Source organism: Macrobrachium rosenbergii, chromosome 28 (genome assembly GCF_040412425.1).
Source record: "Macrobrachium rosenbergii isolate ZJJX-2024 chromosome 28, ASM4041242v1, whole genome shotgun sequence".
NCBI classification, from domain to species: Eukaryota; Metazoa; Arthropoda; class Malacostraca; order Decapoda; family Palaemonidae; genus Macrobrachium; species Macrobrachium rosenbergii.
In genome coordinates this window covers 37,143,289-37,165,799 of record NC_089768.1, presented here as the reverse complement: position 1 = coordinate 37,165,799, position 22,511 = coordinate 37,143,289, and the positions used below count along the sequence as shown (strand labels likewise).

The window sequence follows — 22,511 nt, the reverse complement described above, 5'->3', positions numbered from 1 at the left end:
TGCCCTTTCCTTATAATGCCTCTCAAGAACCGAAAATCTGGGAAATAAGGACATATCGAAGTGAGTGAAGGAGTTCCTCGCGGAAAAATTACTTCTCTGCAACAAGAAACAAAAACACAAAAGAAGCATAATGCAAATACTCACGTAGAAAAATGACGACCAAACGAACTTCAACTCGGTGTCAGCTAAAAGTTTATGATCGTTTTTTCCCTGAAGTCGTGATGGGGAGTAACGAGTATTGAAAGCTAAAGTTTCGGTGGCTAAATTGAATATGAATAGACCTAGAGCACTGGCTAAGGAGGGAACTAAACTCTATATAAAGACATATTTTTTAAAAGACTTCCGCGATCGAAAATCAAACCGTAGACCGTAAACCTTTACTAATGCTGAGCAGGCCTTTCCATTCCCCCTCCCCCACCCCCCAAAACCACAAAAAGGTCCAGCATGCAAATCAGCTTCTCTTACAAAATATAATGATATTTTTGTCTATGGTTTTTTTTTTTTTGGCCAAACGAGAGAGTTGCCTCTGATGAAATATTCATAAAACTCAAGACAGCTTTTAGCCTAAACCTGCTCACTTAGAGACGATAAATAAAGCTAATGGGAAACACAACATCGCACTAAACACTTATAATGACTGCTTGTCTAAGTAATGGACCAGATATAATGGTTTTGCACGTCAAGTTTATAAAGCCAATGTAATCCAGAAATACATATTGCTGGAGGTAACAAAAAGGATTATGGATCAAAGTTAAAAATAGTTTTTCACAGAAGGATACAGAATTTTCCATACTTTAAAATGATATAAATTAAACGAGATAGTTTGATGAGTAAAGTAACAACGAGCAATAAAGGAACACTATCAGAACTTATAATAATAAAAATTCTCACTATTCTGCATGTATTTGTTTCATCACCAGTAGTGCCTTAGGAAGAATGATCGATATTGTTAAAATGTTTCTCAGAAGGGATTCAATGACTTTGAGACGTCTTCGCGAAGAGATTATTTACAAAATGTTAACAGAAAAAGTTTTACTTCCTTGCTTTCTTTATATATATATATATATATATATATATATATATATATATATATATATATATATATATATATACATAAGTATACATATACTGTATATATGTATATGAAAATTTTCTAAATATTCTCTTCACAAACACGTATAAAAATCTTTGAAGCCCTTCCGAAATTAGCTGCTCCTCATAAAACGAAATAAAAATGCGATAAATAAAGGGAAGAGAAAGAAATGAAGTCGGCCAGTATATCATTATAAATCTAATTTGTCGTCGATCTTTCAATTATCGTCATTTTTACCTGTTCCGGATCACTGGTTTGTTAAAATAATCTTCGTAAGGCGAGAGCGATTTTCGCGTCACGACTGCAGGCACGTTTTCTCCCCAAGATATTTTCGAAACATCGCAAGCCTTTCTGTTGAGGATAAACCGTCCTTTTTGCCCCTCGCGTAAGAATAAATAAACAAATCAAACTAAACAGAAGGTGACTGGTGCAGGTGATGAGCTGAGCAAGTCGGCCTGCTGCTGTTGTGGTCTACGTCGTCTCCCTGCTGTCATAAAGTCGAAATCAGCTGGTACGGTAAATCGGGCGACTGGAGACTGCTGCTGTCTCGGACCATCCCCAGGCACGGCCGAGAGTCCTCCGGGAGCGCCGCCACGGGATCTAAGGAGTGGGCCCTCTTGCTGGCGATCAGGGATACGGTTGGCAGGTCCTCGGGCTTCTGGTGTCTCTCCGTCGCCTCTTGGTTTTGCTTCTCCTGAAGTGCAGAGAGAAATGTGTGACGTTATACAGTTGTACAGACTATAGGGTGTCTACAACTCGTGTATAGGATATCTGATGCTCGCAAGAAATAAACATCTAAAGATTTCTTGGCCTCTCTTGACGTTTCACAAAGAATGCTATGCTGTTATACCAAGGAAAAATCGTACGATTCTACATTTTTATAATTTTCTTCTAAGGGAACAAAGGCTCAGAAATTTCTAGGGTCAGTGAAAATAGTTTCGTTTGTATAACGTGTTAACCAAACAGTCAACAACTCGGGAGAAAGGTAACTGATAGTCTTGGCAAATAAACATTTTCTTCTCGTGATTTCGTAGCTTTTATTGAAGTTCCGTACATAAGAATGCTGTGCCATTATACGGAGGGGAAATCGTACATTTCTGAATTTTTAAAATTTTCTTCTAGGGAAGCAAAAAACTTCTGTAGTGAAAAAGTTTCCAGGCTTGAAATACAGATACACCGCGCTAAGATGACAGTCTCGAACTGATAAGCGTATTAAAAACGTACGAGGAATTCGAGAAGATATTAGACCATTCCGGCTATATAACTGCATATATCTCTGGTAGAAGTGACCAGCTTTTACAATATACATACATATATATATATATACATATATACATATACATATATATATATATATATATATATATATATATATATATATATATATATATATAGGTTCAAACCCTGCCAAGGAAGGTAAAAACTCTTCGTTAATTTCCTTCACGGTTAGTGAATAGTGATGAGAAAGTGTGAGGAATTCTTGTTAGAAAAGTGGTTATTGTAAATATTAAATATACGCTGACATGCAAGCTGACATTTTTAAAGGCAAAAGCAACGAAGACTTAAATAGTCTCAGTATGCAATGGAATCATTAAAATCAGTGACCTTAATAATGTCTTCAGAATAACAAAATCCAGTTATAGAGAACAGAAGCAGTGTTAAATTTCTTTAAATTTATTTTTTTTTTAATGTATCAGTTTGTCCTTCCACGCTGCCATCCAACCACTCCCCCTCCCCATGGACACCCCACCCCCCCTAATAACTGATACACTAACACCGAGACTTGAAATTTGTATCCGCTTGCAGAAAGATATTTCCACGTTGAGAATGTATATATTATCTATTTGTCTGTCCATCTGTATCATTACCGATAGAATTTTTTTTTCTTTTTAAGTCATGAGAAACATTTTAATGAACATAAAAATCCTAATGTAAAAAGCCAAGAGATTCTAAGATGATAGTTTAAAAAAAATTTGAATGCTATAAAACACTGAAGATATGAACTATTTTTCATTTTTACCAGTCATCGAAAAAGCAAATGTGAACAACAATTGTTAAAAGCACTGAAGACAAGGCTAGGTGATGCCACTCAAAATAGCAGAAGAATATTAAAAATATCTAAGTAATTATACATTATTAATCAAACAAAGTTCTTTATTACTAAAAAGTGTTTCATCGAAGTTTAATTTTTCTTTTACAAGACACCTGTTACCTCCGAAGTTCTCATGCTTCCCATCTCCTGGGACAGAGTTAAATAAGTTATAAAACTAACTCATTTTGTGTACATTTCGTGGGAACATATGAATCGGCTAAGTATTCATGAATGTATAGCATATATGTAGATAGGTGTGTGCGTGTATTTGTGTGTGTGTGTGTACGTATTTGTATGATCTCTCTCTCTCTCTCTCGATCGATCGATTTTGTGCACATTTCGTGGGAACATATGGATCCGCTAAGTATTTATGAATGTATATGCATGTATGTAGATAGGTGTGTGCGTGTATGTGTGTGTGTGTACGTATTTGTATGATCTCTCTCTCTCTCTCTGATCGATCGATCGATCGCTCGAGAGAGAGAGAGAGAGAGAGAGAGAGAGAGAGAGAGAGAGAGAGAGAGAGAGAGAGAGAGAGAGAGTAATATTCTTCATCATTGCAGCATGCTTTCCTGTAAATGAATTCTTACTTTGCTATTCAGATATGCAGGAAAAATAATATTTTTCTCAAGATAATCACTGCTCAGGGCGTGTAGCCCTCTGCACAAAATATATTCTCGGCTCAAGTGGAGAAGAATAAACGCTTACCAATAAGTCAGATTCCTTGCCTTTATGGATATCGTAAGGGTAAATGATTATTTATGTGATATACCGCTGAACTCATCTAATCTACGACTATGAAAACTACACTATGTATTCAGAATAACGTGAAATTAATTTACTAGAACCCGGAAATCTAATATTTCTATCTACGCTTCATTTAGACCAGGCATTACTATTATTATGCAGAAGATGAACCCTATTCATGTGGAACAAGCCCACCACAGGGACCATTGACTTGAAATTCAAGCTTCCAAAGAATATGGTGTTCATTTGAAAGAAGTAGCAGAAGGAAACAGGAAATATATAAAGAGATCAATTACTAGAAAAAAAAACTTAACAAACCTATAAATAAACAGGTAAAAATATAAGTAAAATACAAGGAGAATTGTTGGAATGGAGTCCTACAGTCGTGAAAAGATGAGGAGGACGAGGAAGGAGACGAAAGGAAAATAAAAGTTCTCTCTAAAGCTTACCATTAGGTGTCATGAAAGAGCTTCCTTGCACGTGAATGAGTATTGAGAAGTGGTGTAGGTAGACCCATAGGTGTTCATGGAGAGGATAGAGGTGCCATTCTCCTTCTCAGGCATTCTTCTTCTTACCGGTTTGGAGGAGGAGCCGCACGAGAGGGCCAGTCTCAACTCTTTGCTCATCTCCGCCCAAACGGAGGCCTGAGAATTAGATGCCGAGACTCATTTTAGCTAAGACTAGTTTCTTCTGATTCATTGGGGTCTTTTTTATTTCAGGGAGGGAATAGCTCCTTTGTGCTCTAGGTAAAGGTCACTTGGGGTTTAAGAGATTCTAGCTACGAGTTATGGACTTAGGTTCTTGTCTATGAAATTCAGACTCAATTCTGATTTGCTGACGCTACAGTGTTTTAATTCCACATGGATATCAGTGATTATATTCGATTCACCAGACGCCAACGCATTTTGTATTTCAGTTTCATTCCTTACATTGATATCTTGTCATTACGTAATGCAATTTCAGTGCCTTTAATCTTAGTCTTCCTTAGAACTGATGAGAGAAGAGAAACATTACTCAATTATCACAACGAATAAAAAAAAAAATAAAAAGGAAAATAAACATGAGATGCCATTCTATACATAACCACTTTATAGCATGTCATCGAAGACAGCACAAAAGGAAATTTGACAAATATTCCATGTTTTGCAAGTAACATTGCGCATATTTTGACAAACTAATGTACGTCCTTCTTTGTCCATTGTAAAGACTGTCGAACTACGTTTGAGCTGGGTTTTAAGGGAACAGAAAAAAATTCAAAGCACTGTGTTATAAAATTAGTGGTGTGTGTGATGTAGCTATTGATAATGTAACTATTTGAAAAACGTACAATATGCATCATTACCCTTCTGAAAGAATCTGGATTTTGCATAACAAAAAGATAGTTTTTACTGTGGAAATTGTTACCATTTACCAACAAATGTTTTTGTTTCAAACAAACAGTTTATAGAGACTTAAACCAGCTAATTGTACCCGAAATCCCCTCTCATTTCTACCAAGTGCACAGACAAATACAGACAGACAGGAGGTCCGTAAACCAAACGATTTATCACAAATTAAGAAAATATCTTTCTGCGGAGCAATATAGAAAAAAAAAAAGGTAAAAATCTTCACTCACTTCGAAACGCACAATAACACACATAAACGGACTATCAAATCAAATCGCCAAGGAAGTTAGAAACAAAGGAAAAATGGTCGAGGAAACTCACGTGTTCCTCTATAGCGAGTTTTCTCGATTTCCAGACGAATTCGCAGACGGCGGCCACGGAGGCGAGGCCCATCCCGGCCAGAAGGACCACAAAGACACCGCCGACGTTGCTCAGACCGAGTTCGTTGGCCTTGGACGAGCTCTTGCTCTCGTCCGCCTGCAACGGGACAGTCCGAGAAAAGAGAAAGTTAGGTGGAATCCGATGCATGGAAAAGAGAGGACTATTGTTTTTTTTTTGGGGTAGGTCTGTGCTTGGGGACCATTTCTTTTGTGGGGATATGTTGGAGACCATTTTTTTGTGGGTGTGTTGCGGACCATTTTTTTTGGTTGAGGTGTGTTGTGGACCATTTTTCTTATTGTGGGTGTGTTGGGGATCATTTTATTTGTTGGGGGGTTGGGACCATTTTTTTATGGGGGTGTGTTGGGACCATTTTTTCGTGGGGGCGTGTTGGAGATTTTTTTTTGGATGGGCGTGTGTTGGGACCATTTTTTTTTTTTTGTGGGAGTGTGTTGGAGATCATTTTATATGGTTGAGGGTATGCTGGGGACCATTTTTTTTTTGATGGGCAGTGTATTGGGGGCCATTTTTCTTTTGGGGTATGTGTTGGAATTACACTTAACTGGTACACTGCGTGTCGCTGAAATGAGAGAGAGAGAGAGAGAGAGAGAGAGAGAGAGAGAGAGAGAGAGAGAGAGATGTGAGCTGGAATCCGATGCATGAAAAGAAAACTATTTTTTTTTGTGGGAGACAATTATCTTTGAAGTTGCGCTCTACTGGTACGCTGGAACGCTGCTGAAATGAGATATGGGATTTTTGCGAAAAGAACAAAATGATAACTGAGAGAGAGAGAGAGAGAGAGAGAGAGAGAGAGAGAGAGAGAGAGTATTTCTTACAACTACTAAGTTCTCACGCATAACTAATCAAACTTACATAATAAGAGACGAAATATGTACAGTATTTTCCTGATAAGTGTGCATTTTTTAATGTTTTTTCTTTACAAACAACTAGTGTTTCCTTGCAGTTCAGAATTACGATATAAAATAGGCAATAATAAAATTATTTTTATTATTCAGAAGATGAACCCAATTCTTTGGAGCAAGCCCACAGCGGCCATTGACTTAAAATTCAAGATTCCAAAAAATATTACAGTGTCCATTTGAAGATAGCAACAGAAGGTAATAACAAATTACAGAAAGAAGAGATCGGTTATTTAAAAAAAAAAAAAAAATAGATAAATACAATAATAACGGATAAATTCATATCTAGCCAAGAGACGGAAATATTCCAATTCGTACTAACAGATCAGAGATTGACTTTTCTTCTCTCACCAAATACAATTATCCGATATTTACTAATAGTTGGAGCATAGATATCACCAGAGCTGGTATCGAATATTGCATTTATAAAATCCACATGTTTATATTTATAAAAAAAGTTCGATGACTATTGGCTTTTGTGATTTTTTTCCTCACTTTCAAAGTTCTATTTCATGATGGCAGTTAGTTCGGGATTTTCTTCTGTTGCACTTTTTTTTGAAAGAAGTGACTTGAATTTGCCATACACATTTTTTTCTGTTTGAATGATGAAAAGCTAAATATGAATAAATAAATCAGTCAATAGATAAAAAAACGAATTAATAAATATTTAGATAAAAAATAAATAAATCAATGAATGAATTTATTTATTTATTTAATAATAAATAGGAAAAAAAAATAAATACATAAATAAGTAAATAAATAAGGAAATAAACAAGTAAATAAATAAAGAAATAAATGAAATAAACAAGTAAATAAATAAAAAAAAATGAATAAATAAATGTATATATATAATATACATAAGTAAATAAATGATTAAACAAATAAATAATTAATTAATTAAATAATTAATTACCGATTTAATCAACAGCTAAATAAACAGACAACTCTGGGGTGGCAAACGCACCTTCAAACACAAAAATATCAAGGCACTTTATCCGACTTACTTCGCACGTTCCTCCCCCTCTCTTCTCCTTCCACCAGCGCCGTTTCAAAGCGTGGAGTCTTCCCATCTCTTGCAACTTCAAGACCGCAGAGTTAATCAGCGTTCGGTAAGGAGAACCTGAACAAATGGAGTAAGTAAGGTGAAGCCTGCTAATCCACACTTTCTCTCTCTCTCTCTTCTCTCTCTCTCTCTCTCTCTCTCTCTAACCCAGGGCTTTGAAAGCGCACATTTTAGCTAATCGTATGTCAGTCTTCCCTAAATGATAAAAGAGTGAGGTGCTTGAAGATAAAGCAATAATTTTAACTATGATACCTATATCAGAAGTCATTCAAGCATAACATACAAATCAGTAGTAACACCATACTATACAAATCAATATTATTGCCATGCTGTACAAATCAGTACTAATACCATACTATACAAATCAAAAGTAATATCATAATATACAAATCAGTACTAATAGCATAATATACAAATCAGTACTTATACCGTAATATACAAATCATTAATAACAGTATGATATACAAATTAGTACCAGTAGCATAATATACAAATCAGTACTAATACATTATGTACAACTCAGTACCAGCATCATTATATACAAATCAGTAATAATACAATAATATGTAAATCAGTACAGATTGCATAATATACAAATCAGTACTAACGTCGTAATACATAAATCTGTACTAATACCATAATATATAAACTCGTACTAATAGCATAATATGTAAATCGGTATTAATACCATAATATGCAAATCAGTACTGAAACCATGATGATCAAATCACTACTAATAGCATAATAAACAAAACAGTAATAATACAATAGTATGCAAATCAGTACTAATACTATTATAGACAAATCAGTAATAACACCGTAATGTGCATATCAGTACTAATACCACGATATACAAACCAGTAATTTATTATCATTATTATTATTATTATTATTATTATTATTATTATTATTATTATTATTATTATTATTGAAACAGTTTAATCAGACAAATCAGTACTAACACACTGATATGCAAGTCAGTACTAATACCACGTATACAAATCAGTACTAATATCAAAATATACAAATAAGTACTAATAGTATGATATGCAAATCAGTTCTAATAGCATGATATAGAAATCAGCAATAATACCATGGTGTGTGATTGAGTACCAATACCATAAAAGAGCTAAGCCTTAAATTCTTCAAAGAAGGTACACCCAAACAGCATACCTGGTGGCAGAGCTATGCCATAACTCTTGGAATCCAGGGGCCCTCCGACCTGGGTGAGATCACAGTATCTTTCCGTGATGTACTCGATGCTTGAAGATTCCATCATGTAGGCGTATTGGCCATCTCCCTTTTGCACCCTCTTCACACCCTCTTCGTTCGACTTGGTGTAGACGGAAGGGTTCTGGGACTCCATGAAACTGAACATTCTCTGGTATGTTGGCATTTTCGATGTCCTGAAATAAACGCGGAATTCGTATAAAGAAACAGTCTGGTTTCCATGATTTTATTTACTGCAAAATCGAGTTGTGGGGGAAATTGGTATGTCTGGAACGGCGGGACGCTTTCGGACAATTTAAAGTTGCGAGGTGTTTATTGCAAAAGCCCTGAAAAGTAAGTGAAGAAGTTTGATTGAAAATTATTTTTTCTTTCGGCTTCTCGTCTTTAAGGGCACAGTAAGGGTCGACATTTACCCGAGGAAAATAATATCACATGGAAGGGGATCTCTATCATAAAACTTTTATAGTCATGGCAGGCAACAAACGGTAAGTTTTGGTATTGCGAATGAAAAAGCTTGGACAGTGTCTCTCTCTCTCTCTCTCTCTCTCTCTCTCTCTCTCTCTCTCTCTCTCTCTCTCTCTCTCTCTCTCTCTATTCCCTTCCCCCAACCCACTCTCTTTCTCTGGAAAAATGCAACTGAAGAACAAAGCCTTGGGGATCCCTAACAAACCCCCAAGTTGTAATAAAGAAAAAAATGTATTCTATTTCTAGTTAGCTGATTCGGATGGAAATCATGATGACATTTGAATAGCACCAATTTCACTCGCCCTTCACTTTCATTTCAGACTTCCAAAGCCTTATAGGGAAGCTTTGTTTAACTTAGTTTTTACAAAGCAGAGGTAGAAGAAACTAATACATTTCTTAAAATGAATTGAGTAGTGTTTAATTTTTTTCCAGAAGGGGTCCAGTGATTGGCGATTGGAGTCTAGCACTTTTTGTAAAACAGAGTATTTCAAAAGAGTTTTCAGTTTGTTCTGAACTTCATACAAGAGTAGATTATATGTCTCCTATAATCCCAGCTGTACAGACCTTAGCAATAATAATAATAATAATAATAATAATAATAATAATAATAATAATAATAATAATAATAATAATAATAATAATATTAGAGACTGAAGCACAAAACACACTGTACACCAACATATGAATATGTGTGTAAATACATATATAAATATATATGTGTATGTATGTATGCATGTATATATATATGTATATATATGTGTGTGTGTTTGTATCTATCTATCTATACACACACATATATACATAGATTAAGAACGCTTTTTCCTTTTTCCTCCCTGGATTCTCCTTCGTTTTCATTGTGGAGTACATCGATATATATATATATATATATATATATATATATATATATATATATATATATATATATATATATATATATATATACACACATATATATATATATATATGTGTGTGTGTGTGTGTGTGTGTTTGTGGATGCAGTTGTCTGTCAACGAAACCTCATTCTTTTTGGAGTTTAATTAGAATCCAGTGAAACGACAATATTTGTATAGGAATTAATTACCTGTTACCTTGTCTTTGATAAGCAAAATTGTTTCCAATTACTATTCGTTGTTGGCGTTGAAATGTTTTGCCAGTTTAAATCTACAAACAGTCCTAATTCTGAAAGAAAGACAATAAATATAATAAACATTTTATTCACATTTAAATTGGCAAATTACGAAATATCCACATTGTGTATCTACATGTCAAGGCACCGCAAGACTGAAAGAACGTTGTAACCCCACTTGTCTCATTTTTTATTCTCATATAACCATATTTTTCTATTTCCAGATCACATTACATGACTTGTTTTCACTAAATTTTTTTTTGTCAATTAAATTACAGTTTTCAAAAAAGTTTATAATTGGATTGATTGCAATCAAAATTTTCACTGATCGATTTATTTCCAAAACTTCAAAGCCTCTGCTGATTGTACTTGGACACTAACAAAACAAATGTTTAATTGTTATGTTTACACTCAGAGCATTCAGGAGCGGGGTGCAAGTCTCTCCCTTTGATATGATGAGTTCCATTTTCCAACACTAGCTTTTATTCGTTTTAATTTATTACTTTCAGGTTCTTCAACTAGCCAAAAAATGTGTAAAATTTTAAAAGGGGTTTTAAGAGGAACAGTCTCAAATAAAGTTAAGATTCAATGACTATAAATTTTGAATAGTAGCAGTCTTAAAGAAACATCAGACTTAACGACAAACATTCCTACCTGAAGAAGTTCCAAGTGGACCCTCCATAAAAGGAGCCGTATTTGATACGAGTCTGTTTGGCTAGATCTTCCGCAGACTCGATGGGAGACTCCATCCGCTCGACGGTGAGAAAAGCAGCGAGGTTGGCAGTGTAGGACGAGATCATGATGAGAGTGAAGAACCACCACATTCCGGCTACGATCCTCGTCGACACGGCTCTGGGAGGTACGGAAGTGTCCTTGTTACTAGACAGCTGAAGTAACCGTATGGTATTTATATTATTTCCCCCCTGTTGCTAGACCTGTGACATTTTGTAAATGTGTGGGATATATATATATATATATATATATATATATATATATATATATATATATATATATATATATATATATATATATATATACATATACAGTATATATATAATAAGTAAATAAATACGTTCCCTCTTTACATACAGTGTTCAAATAGTCCAGCACACGATCCTACGTCATTCATTACTTGATCACCAACATCGTGTAGGAAGAACAACACGTTGTTGGATGTGCTGTTTAACTTTTGTGGGTGGAGCCTATTTCTTCGGGAAACACGCCGGCCTTATATAGCAAATCCATTCATTCATCATCTAGCATTCGAGGTTAAAACTATCAAGACATGTTTAAAGGAATCATCTAAAATTGACCATTGCATGCGTGGCATGAGAATTACATCCTAGAGTCTCTCTCTCTCTCTCTCTCTCTCTCTCTCTCTCTCTCTGCTTAGGTCAACAAAAGCGAATTTCCTCATTAATTCGTTCGTTCCTTCTCCGTTTTAAATTTTGAAATTCGTTATAGCGACTGCTTCGTGACGTTACAGTCGGTTTAATGGGAAATATTTTGCAATTCTGAAAACCAATTACTGTTCAAAGGTAGATTAAACTAAAATGCGACTTATATGTAATAACGAGGTTATTTTTATGATGGAAAATCCTGAAAGGATGTCATGGTAAAATACTAAGAATTCAGAAATGCAGAGATGACGTTATACCAGCAAATATTTCAGAAAAATACCAAAGGAACATCATTAGCAAATTAAACCCCAAAGACAAATTTCGAGTCATACGTTAACAGGACAGTTTATATATATAAAAACGAGGGTTACGAGTATGTATATGTTAAATACTTCTCCGATAATTGTATCCGGTATAACTTGCAGGTTAAATGGAAACTGGAACCATGATATACAAGAATAAAAGCAAAATGAATTTACATGACTTTCTTTGAGGTTGGCGATTTTACTTACATTAATGAGGTTTCTGTACACATGCTAATGTACCACGCACATTTAAACTGTACTTACACACAAATTTTGTTTATAAATATATACATTTAGTTTTTCCTGGCAGCGACGGGTTGGTCAGCTAATATATATATACATGTATATATATACATTTATGAGACATACTGTGGCTACATTTATATGAAAAATATTTATATGGAATCATAACCCATTAGGAGAGAGAAATGCTTCTTCTCTTTTCTGTGATGATACCGAGCTGGGGAATCAGCTCAAACATATTTTTATGTATTTATGTTTAATGTGGATTATAAGTGACCGAGTCTCTCTATAACTGCAATATAGAAGAAGAAGAAGAAGAAGAAGAAGAAGAAAGAAGAAGAAGAAGAAGGAGAAGAAGAAGAAGGACGAGAATAGGAAGAAGAAATATCAATAGTAAGAATAAGCAAATCTAAGACTGTTCGAACGGCCTCGTTAACGTGGGCGAGGTTCCGCTTTCTTGCCTTCACTAATGGACCTGAAACCACGTCCATGGGATTGGCTGAGTGGGGGAATTGATATGTACGGATGGATAGATCGCAAGGGGGCGCTGCCTTCTTCCGTTCACTCAATGTATGTAGAATAGTCTGGGCGACGGGCGTAAGAATATCTCCTTCCCTCCTTTCGTTATCCACAGGTCAGACCAAATTGAAAAGGAGGAAGTGGGCCGAGTGAAATTGACCCACCTATACCGAGGCATTCGTTCGAGAGTCTGCTGGGGCGGTGGATGGTTCTCTGAAGGCAGGTTCTACTATTTTACTGATTTTGTACGTACAGCTACTGTATATTTAATGATATATATATATATATATATATATATATATATATATATATATATATATATATATATATATATATATATATGCATATATCATTTATAAAGCAAATACTGAAAATTGTGCTATATAATTCTTCCAGAAGAATTTGATATACATCAGGGATCTTTGATCACCCTTGTATTTCTTGATCTTGTTTAGGGGCGAAGCGAAACCTAACATGTATGAATATAAGTAAACAGAGCAGTACATATCAACATTTCCTAAAAGAAAACTAACAAAGAGATACACATACGAGCAACAGTTGCAAAATAACACCCACATTCAATTGCACACGCACTCAAAAAGATATTAACCGTTTAAAACTGTTTCATAACACATTTCTGCACTAGTGACAAAATAACAATAAAATCAGTAAACCATTAATGCAGAGCCTCTGAAAATGTCGCGTCGAAACGCTTTTCCCCTCCCTGTAAAAGGAAAAATGTTTTTGACATTCTATTGCGAGAAACCGCAGGTCGATGTCAAAGAACCCTCACCCACTTCGCTCGGCAAGTACTTAAGTTGTTGACCGCCCTCGAAGACGGACCTCGAGAACCGGGAGAATATATGATACTCCCAGAGAGAGAGAGAGAGAGAGAGAGAGAGAGAGAGAGAGAGAGAGAGATGGAGAGACAGGAAGGGAGGGCTTAGGGGCTTACAATCGAGGAGGGTGCTTTAATACACGGAATGGAACGCGCGGAGGTAAGGTGCGCTCGATGTTACTCGTGTCAGCGTGAGTGGGATTTTTTCGTCCACATTCTGTTTCTGGAATTTTTGGAAAGGGTGTCTTAGTTTGTGTACCGTTTTCTGCTCGGCTGATTCATTTAGTATAAAAGAATTACAGAAGTTACATAGTCGTCCCGTTTGATGCGGCAAAGCTTATTTCGTAAATGGGAATGCATATATATATATATATATATATATATATATATATATATATATATATATATATATATATATATATACACACACACACACACACACACATATATATATATATATATATATATATATATATATATATATATATATATATATATATATATATATATATATATATACACTGTAGCCTATCGCCTTTGTGACATTGACTTCTTTGATACTGACTTTTCATATTTCCTCACTTCTGCTTTCAATCTTTCTTCAATATTCTGGATAAGGACACACAGTCGGGTTGTGGTTTCCGGTTATATATATATATATATATATATATATATATATATATATATATATATATATATATATATATATATATGTATGTGTGTGTGTGTGTGTGTGTATGTGTATATATATATATATATATTATATATATAAATATATTTCCCATTTCAAAATAAGCATGCTGCACCAAACCTGACGATTTAGTAATTTCCGTTATTGCTTTCTATGAATGAAGTTCACAAAGTTTCTCTAAATGCTCTTCGAAAAGCAAGTTTGAAACGGGATTGAAATTATATTTCAAAACCTGGTACGTTACACTAGAATCATATTACCATATTATCATTAGTAGTTTTCGATGGATATATATATTATAAAACTTCATTTCCAAAATACATGCGTTTCTTAATCATTCTTGATCACCTAGTCTTGTTAGTTTTGTTTGTATAAGACACCCCATTAAAAATCTTTCTCTCTTTTGAAAGATCAATAGTTTTCATTACATATAATTTCATCAAACTTCAGTTTTGAATGCCGTGACTACCAGATCATAAAAGCTTTGTTTGCATAAGACACCCCATTAAAATTCTTTCTCCCTTTTGAAAGATCAGTTTTTCATTAAATATAATATTATCCAACTCCAGTTCTCAATACCGTTTCTAAGTAATTCTTGACCACCCAATCTTAAAAGTTTTGTTTGCAAAAGACACCCCATTAAAATTCTTTCTTACTTTTGAAAGAAAAATAAGACGTACCTCGGCAATATATCGCCTCCTTGTTGCATCAGAGAACCGATGCAGAACCAGAGGCAATTTAGGAGTGAGAATTCGTTCAGTTTGTCCTGGGAGTTGTCACACGGGTGAGGATTGGTCCATTCGTAGGGCGAAAATCTGGAAGGTTGAAGAAAAAAAGGGGAAGCTTTACTATTGTTGTGGCATCACGATGAAAAATTAGTTTCGTGAGGTTTAAAATCAGTGCCAATTTACGTATCATAAAAAAATAGTCATTATTATTGTTGTTATTCAGAAGATGAACCCTACTCATATGAAGCCACAGGAGCCATTAACTGGAAATTCAAGCTCCCAAAAATATGGTGTTCATTAGAAAGCAGTAACTGAAGGTAATAGGATATACAGAGAGAGAGAGGAGATCAGTTATTAGAAGAAAAAATAATTTAACAAACAAATGAATACACAGATAAAAAGGTAAGTGAAATACATGATTTGTTTTATGATAGTAACCCATTGCATCGTCGCTTGCACTTTTGAAGTCCCAATTGCACAACATACTAATTGAGATGACAAAGTTTGCTTTTGTTTTTTGATGTTGTTATTATATTAGGATTAAATGCATATAATTATTAGGAAATACATTAAAAACTGCTTTTGCTACTAGCGAGAACATCAATCGTAAATGAAGAGATTAAAATTACGTAGAAAAAACTAGACTATTTTCACACTGGTCGAAATTCTTACTAGATTTCACACGTCTACACAATTCCAACTGCTTATATTAATGAAAGTCAATGACAATCAAACATATTCGACTATATGGGTGAAAATCATATAAGAAAACAGAAGTTTAAAGAAACGAAAACAAGCAATGAAAACGACACACGAAATGAGGAAGAACGACTGGTACTCTATTACGTCACGCGGTCCCCAACTCTCTTAAAAAAACAATAGCTCAGATTAAACAATGGGAAACCTTACCTCGCTAGGACGAAGAGCAAAAGAGATACGGCCAGGTAAGCCGTAGCCATGTAGAGCCATACGTCGAGGGACAAAGGAGACAGGAAGCTGAAGAGGTTGGGCGGCTTCTTTGTGGGCTTTCTGTACAAGATGCTGATACCTGGCGGGCAGACAGGTGCCACGGAAGAACACCGGGATGAGAAATAGTGTTGGAACCACAGTGGCGGTTTGTCATCAAAACGCCAGAGGGGGTATGTGGTATGTTGCGTGTATTGTTTTGATTTTTTAATATGAAATAACTTTATTATAGAGTTTCAAATATTCTTTCATTTTTACCCCCATTATGGATGAGAAATAGTGTTGGGACCATCGTGGAAGTTTTTTTTTAAACGCTAGAGGTGTATAAAGTATATTGCGTCTATTGTTTTGATTTTTTATTATGAAATAACTCTATAATCGATCTTTAAGAAATAATAATTATTTACCTTCATTTTTTCATTTATTATTTTAGTTTAATATTATTTTAGAATGATTAAAAACTTAGTTACTTCTTTAATTTTTCACTGAAATTTTCAGTTAACTCTTGTACCATATCATCTATTTTTGCGATACGCAGACAGCTTTAATCTAACGTACTTTAGGTATTGTATTTTTTTGCATTATTTATTTGGTGAGGTGGATCTATTATTTATAACAGAGTATGATTTAGGATACATCAAAAAGTACAAAACTATTTCCAGTATCGACATCATTCATAATAAGAAAAATGTAACATTAAAAGACCCATTCAGTATAACTTGTGTTCCTCTTATCTTCTTGCCACATTTGCATTTTTCAGAAAAAAAAAATATACGCAGTGATAAGGAAGGCCAATTTACAAAATATGCGAGGTTTTCCTCCTGTTACCTTTCAAACCTTTTACTGTCAATTTCAGTTTCAACACTGAATGACCTCATAGGTCCCAGTGCTTTGCCTTTGGCCTAAATTCTATATTCAACTCAATTCAGTTCATGCTATCATCTTCAGAGTGTCTGTGTGATATGAAACCACATCAAACAGAAAAAAAGACCCAAAGATAAAGATCTTTGGGAAATCCTTTAGAATCTACTCACCTAAGTTCATCCATGGCATGGTGAAGTCGACAACTTGTTCCCTCTCGTATGTGATGGTCAGGTCACCAATGGCGAGGTCAGCTTTCTGAAATGGATCATTTTCTCGGGGAATGTTGACGGTGCTATACATTAAATGGTTTTTTTTTTTGAAATTTACAATTTTTGTTTCCATTCATAAGGATAATCTCTGTTATACATTTGTAATTCTTTCGACAGAACGTTACCAAAACATTCAACAGGTTTTCTTACATTATCCTTCATCTATCTATCTATCTATCTATCTATCTATCTATCTATCTATCTATCTATCTATCTATCTATCTATCTATATATATATATATATATATATATATATATATATATATATATATATATATATATATATATATAATTGAAGATCACATGACATACATCACAATGCTCCACATACTATATACTAATTGTTTTATGGGAGCTGTCAACATATATATATATATATATATATATATATATATATATATATATATATATATATATATATATATATATATATATATATATATATATATATATATATATATATATATATATATATATCTACACATAATTCAGAACTCACCTGGTCTAGTAGCTCCCCGATCATACCATCCCACCGTTCCAGTTTCTTGACGAATTTCCCGTGATTGCCGTCGTCTGCCATTTTGATGGTGTAATTGAAGCCCAGAAGTTTCGACACCTCGTGCATGAGGTCGATGCAAAAGCCTTCGTACCTGTCGTTTCCCGTCATCGGTTCGGAGGTCTCTCTAAGCATCGTGTAAGGTGAAGCCTGCAAGAGAAAGAAAATTATTATTATTATAACCGTAAGAATCCACATTTCTGTAGTAAATTGTACTGATATAATTTTGGATTTTTATTACATGACAATTTTTCACGAGATTATGAATTTCATTATTATTATTATTATTATTATTATTATTATTATTATTATTATTATTATTATTATTATTATTCAGAAGATGAAACCTACTCGTATGGTACAATCTTCCAGGGACCATTGACTTGCAATTCAAGCTTGCAAAGAATATGGTGTTCATTTGAAAGATGTAACAAGACATACAGAAAGAAGAGGTCAGTTATTAGAGAAGAAAAAGGTAAATTAACAAATAAATAAACAAATAAATAAAAATGTAAGTAAATGATGAAAATACAAGGGGAATTTTTTAGGGAAGTAATGCGTTGCGCCTTCGCTTGAGCTTTTGATGTTCAAATTGCACAATTGTGACATACTTGCCAGTCTTAAATTTCGTTTAAGCAAACAGCTTTAGGGTGCATAATAACCCGTGTATATAGTAAGCAAAAATATAGCCATTAACATTTTAATCAAAATGATTTAGGGAAAATGCCTAGATTGCGAGATGTGCTTTAGTAAACATTGTCATTTTTAATGTAATGAGGTGGAAAGATATATTTCCATTAAGCATTGCTCATTCTATACGTGAAATATTCTCCATACGGGCAGGAATTCTTTCTCGCCTTTAAAAGTCAGTTTCCTTAATTAAACTTATAATAAATGGGGCTCAGAAAATAGTGCTACATCAAGAATATCTTTAATAACGTCACTGGGATGAATATGAGCTCCAGTATTCAGTTTAATAATCCATATGGAAAGACAATTAAGCGCCGGTTCTACCCACGAGAATCGCAAGCAGTTTCAAAGCGCACGTCATTGGGAGAGAGAGAGAGAGAGAGAGAGAGAGAGAGAGAGAGAGAGAGAGAGAGAGAGAGAGAGAAGGAATTTAATTACCACTCAGCAAGATAAGCATAACTTAATTAAGAATTTTTTTGTACCTGAAATTGAGGGTGGAGGGAAGGAGACATTACTTCATACGAAGAATTCGTGGCTGAAGGTATTATCATGGGAAATGGTCCTTTCCCGTTTATTGTTTTCCCATCAGAAATATTCACGGGGAATTAAAGCTTATTATGAACATTTCCCCATCTGATTGTTTGATTTTATGCAACGTTGTGCTTTGCATAACCGTTGAAATAAGGGCATCATCTGTTGGCATGTATAATTGAAGGTCAGTCATAAGGAATATATATATATATATATATATATATATATATATAAATATATAATATATATATGTATGTATGTATGTATGTATGTACGTATGTATATATGTATGTATTTCATACTTTGTGTTTAACCTTCAATTCCAAATGCAAGCAGATGAAGCCCTTGGTTCACAGTAAATTCACAGCACAATTTTACAAAATTCCCTGTGAACATTTTTCAGTAGGAAAACAATAAAAGGAAAAGACCCATTTCCTTTGATAGAAGCTTCAGCCATGCATTCTTCATAAGAAGTACTGTCTCCTTCCTTCCCCCTCAATTCAGGTACAAGAAAAATATTAAATAATTTATGCTTTCACTCTCTCTCTCTCTCTCTCTCTCTCTCTCTCTCTCTCTCTCTCTCTCTCTCTCTCTATATATATATATATATATATATATATATATATATATATATATATATTAAATAATACCTATGGATAAGAAAATGTATATAAAGAACTCACTGAGTAAAAACCTTCAATAATCCTTAATCGCGAAATAAAAGAAATATGTATGAAACGAACGCAACAATACTTACGAGAACAGACGCTATGATCAAAGTCTTATTCTGCAAACTTTCCACAATCCCCTGTTGAACCTCACTAAACGATCTGGTGTAGTTAGCGCCATTGGTTGGGTCCCACCTGGAACATAAAAATTAATAGACGGCTTTTAATCATTTTAGCTTGGAGTGGTGATTTAAAATGAGGTAAAAATATGTATGATATATATATATAGTGATTTAAATATGATATATATATATATATATATATATATATATATATATATATATATATATATATATATATATATATATACACAGACAGACAGACAGAGAGAGAGAGAGAGAGAGAGAGAGAGAGAGAGAGAGAGAGAAAGGGAAATGACGAGTTACTAATAGAAAATATATACTTATGCTAAAGCTATCAATAAATTGAGGGAATTACAATGGCTACATGACAGACAGAGAGACACAGAGAGAGAGAGAGAGAGAGAGAGAGAGAGAGAGAGAGAGAGAGAGGTCTCTGATAAAACTCCATTTCTAAATTATGAGGTTTAATGTTTAATCATCATTATCTATATCACTTCTATATGATTTCTAATTTCATTCACATGTGTTTTCTTGAAAAGAATATATTTAAATAAGAGCGTGAATTACTGTCTTCAATTTGCTTATAAACATTTCATACCCTAGAGGGTATCGGGCCATTATAAAGGTTCCAACCCTGATTGCTACTGATTTTTTTAGCAGTGATAAAAATCTTTGCTATAGCTTGATCACTGTTGCCTTTAAGCAAATAAACAAATAGATAAATAAAAAAATAGATAGATAGATAAATAAATAAATAAATAAATAAATAAATAAATAAATATAATGAAAAAGGAACGCACCATGAACTCAAGCTTTAGCTAAGACGAAGAAAATTTGTCCCGAATAAATAAATAAAAAAAATAGATAAATAAATAAATGTAATGAAACAGGAACCCACCAAGAACTCAAACTTTAGCTAAGACGAAGAAAACTGGTCACGGAGGATTCCAAAGTGAAAACTGAGAACTGATCTTACCTCCCCACTTTAATGAGTCCGTCTTTTGTGAGCTCTACAATATCCAGGGACACGTCCCGACGAAATCCTTCGGTGTCGAATTTGATGAGACCTGTCAGGCCGTTTACTTGGACCTGATAATTGAAGAGGGGATGTGTAAACGCGTGAGGTAAAACATTCACTTAAAATGGAGGATTGCGAATCAGTAGCAGGAAATGGAAGATTATTATCATTATTATTATTATTACCTGTCAGGCCGTTTACTTGGACCTGGTAATTGAAGAGGGATTGTGTAAACGCGTAAGGTAAAACATTCACTTAAAATGGAGGATTGCGAATCAGTATTAGGAAATGGAAGATAAATGACCAAATTAACAACTAGATAGATAAAAATGTTAAAGAATTATTAAACGAACAAAGAGATTTGTTTTAGGGTAATAATGCTGTAAAGCAAAGCACTGGGACACTTTCATCCATTCTGTGCATAGTGCAGTGAAAAGGGGGCGTAGGAACGGAGGTAGAGTAAAATGCCAAGGAGTCGGTGTAGCTAGGGGTCGAATGGGCGCTGCAAACACTCATTAGTAATGTCTACAGTGCACCTACGGCAAGAAAATGGGAGAAGAGAGAGAGAGAGAGAGAGAGGAGAGAGAGAGAGAGAGAGAGAGAGAGAGAGAGAGAGAGAGAAGAAGTCCAAGAATAAAAAAAAGGGAGAAAGAAAATTTCACCACTTCAAATAACTGAAGAAGTGAGAGAGAGAGAGAGAGAGAGAGAGCACGCGCGAAAGCAATGATGGTCAAGAATAACAAACAGAAAATTGGGAGAGAAAAAAACTCATCCATTTTAAACAACTGAAGGAGAGAGAGAGAGAGAGAGAGAGAGAGAGAGAGAGAGAGAGAGAGAGAGAGAGAGAGGAGAGAGAAAAGTAGCAAGCAGAAAATTTGGGAGAAAAACCTCACCCACTTCAAATAAATAAATGAGAGAGAGAGAGAGAGAGAGAGAGAGAGAGAGAGAGAGAGAGAGAGAGAGAGAGAGAGAGAGAGAGCGCGAAAGCAATGATAGGCAAGAATAACCATCAAAAGATTGGGAGAGATAAAACTCATCCACTTTAACTAACTGAAGAGAGAGAGAGAGAGAGAGAGAGAGCAAAGACGCCAAAGAATAACAAGCAAAAACTGGGAGAGGGGAAAACTCCCCACTTCATGTAACTGAAGAAGAAGAAGAAGAAGAAGAAAGAAGAGAGAGAGAGAGAGAGAGAGAGAGAGAGAGAGAGAGAGAGAGCAAAGACGCCCAAGAATAACAAGCAAAACCTGAGAGTGGGGAAAACTCACCCACTTCATGTAATTGATGAGCGAGTTCCCGTGTACCCACGTCGCATCTCCGTCGCAATCGAGCGGTGTGATATCTATGTGTCGGGAGCGATCGAGGTCGTCCAGCGCTTTGGCGAAAAGCTGCACGGCATCGTACATCAGCGCCACCTCCGTCTGTGGTTTGGAAGAAAGGAGGCGATTGGTAACCCATAGAGCGGACGATATGACGTGGCGTGTACGATGGGGTGGGATAACGAGAGAGAGAGAGAGAGAGAGAGAGAGAGAGAGAGAGAGAGAGAGAGAGAATTTGCTATTTTCAAAGAATACGCATATCATATC

The 22,511-nt window shown here is 34.8% G+C and overlaps 1 protein-coding gene across 2 annotated transcripts in view; it reads right to left on the bottom strand.

The window, feature by feature from the left end:
• Positions 1–1,123: 1,123 nt before the first annotated feature.
• The window catches only part of LOC136854246 (glutamate receptor ionotropic, kainate 2-like), a 107,437-nt gene continuing 86,049 nt past the window's right edge, over positions 1,124–22,511 (bottom strand). Inside the window, exons 8-20 of one of the 2 annotated variants that reach the window (XM_067130602.1) lie at positions 22,194–22,346; positions 20,887–20,999; positions 19,857–19,962; positions 17,822–18,028; positions 17,224–17,308; positions 16,133–16,271; positions 15,176–15,310; positions 11,154–11,351; positions 8,852–9,084; positions 7,620–7,735; positions 5,639–5,794; positions 4,382–4,576; positions 1,651–1,787 (exon numbers count right to left, since the gene is read on the bottom strand). In XM_067130602.1, coding sequence (XP_066986703.1) covers positions 4,391–4,576; positions 5,639–5,794; positions 7,620–7,735; positions 8,852–9,084; positions 11,154–11,351; positions 15,176–15,310; positions 16,133–16,271; positions 17,224–17,308; positions 17,822–18,028; positions 19,857–19,962; positions 20,887–20,999; positions 22,194–22,346 — 1,827 coding nt within the window. In that variant the 3' untranslated portion in view covers positions 1,651–1,787; positions 4,382–4,390. Of the gene's footprint in view, positions 1,788–4,381; positions 4,577–5,638; positions 5,795–7,619; positions 7,736–8,851; positions 9,085–11,153; positions 11,352–15,175; positions 15,311–16,132; positions 16,272–17,223; positions 17,309–17,821; positions 18,029–19,856; positions 19,963–20,886; positions 21,000–22,193; positions 22,347–22,511 lie in introns of both variants that reach the window. The other variant, XM_067130603.1, reaches the window with a different exon arrangement.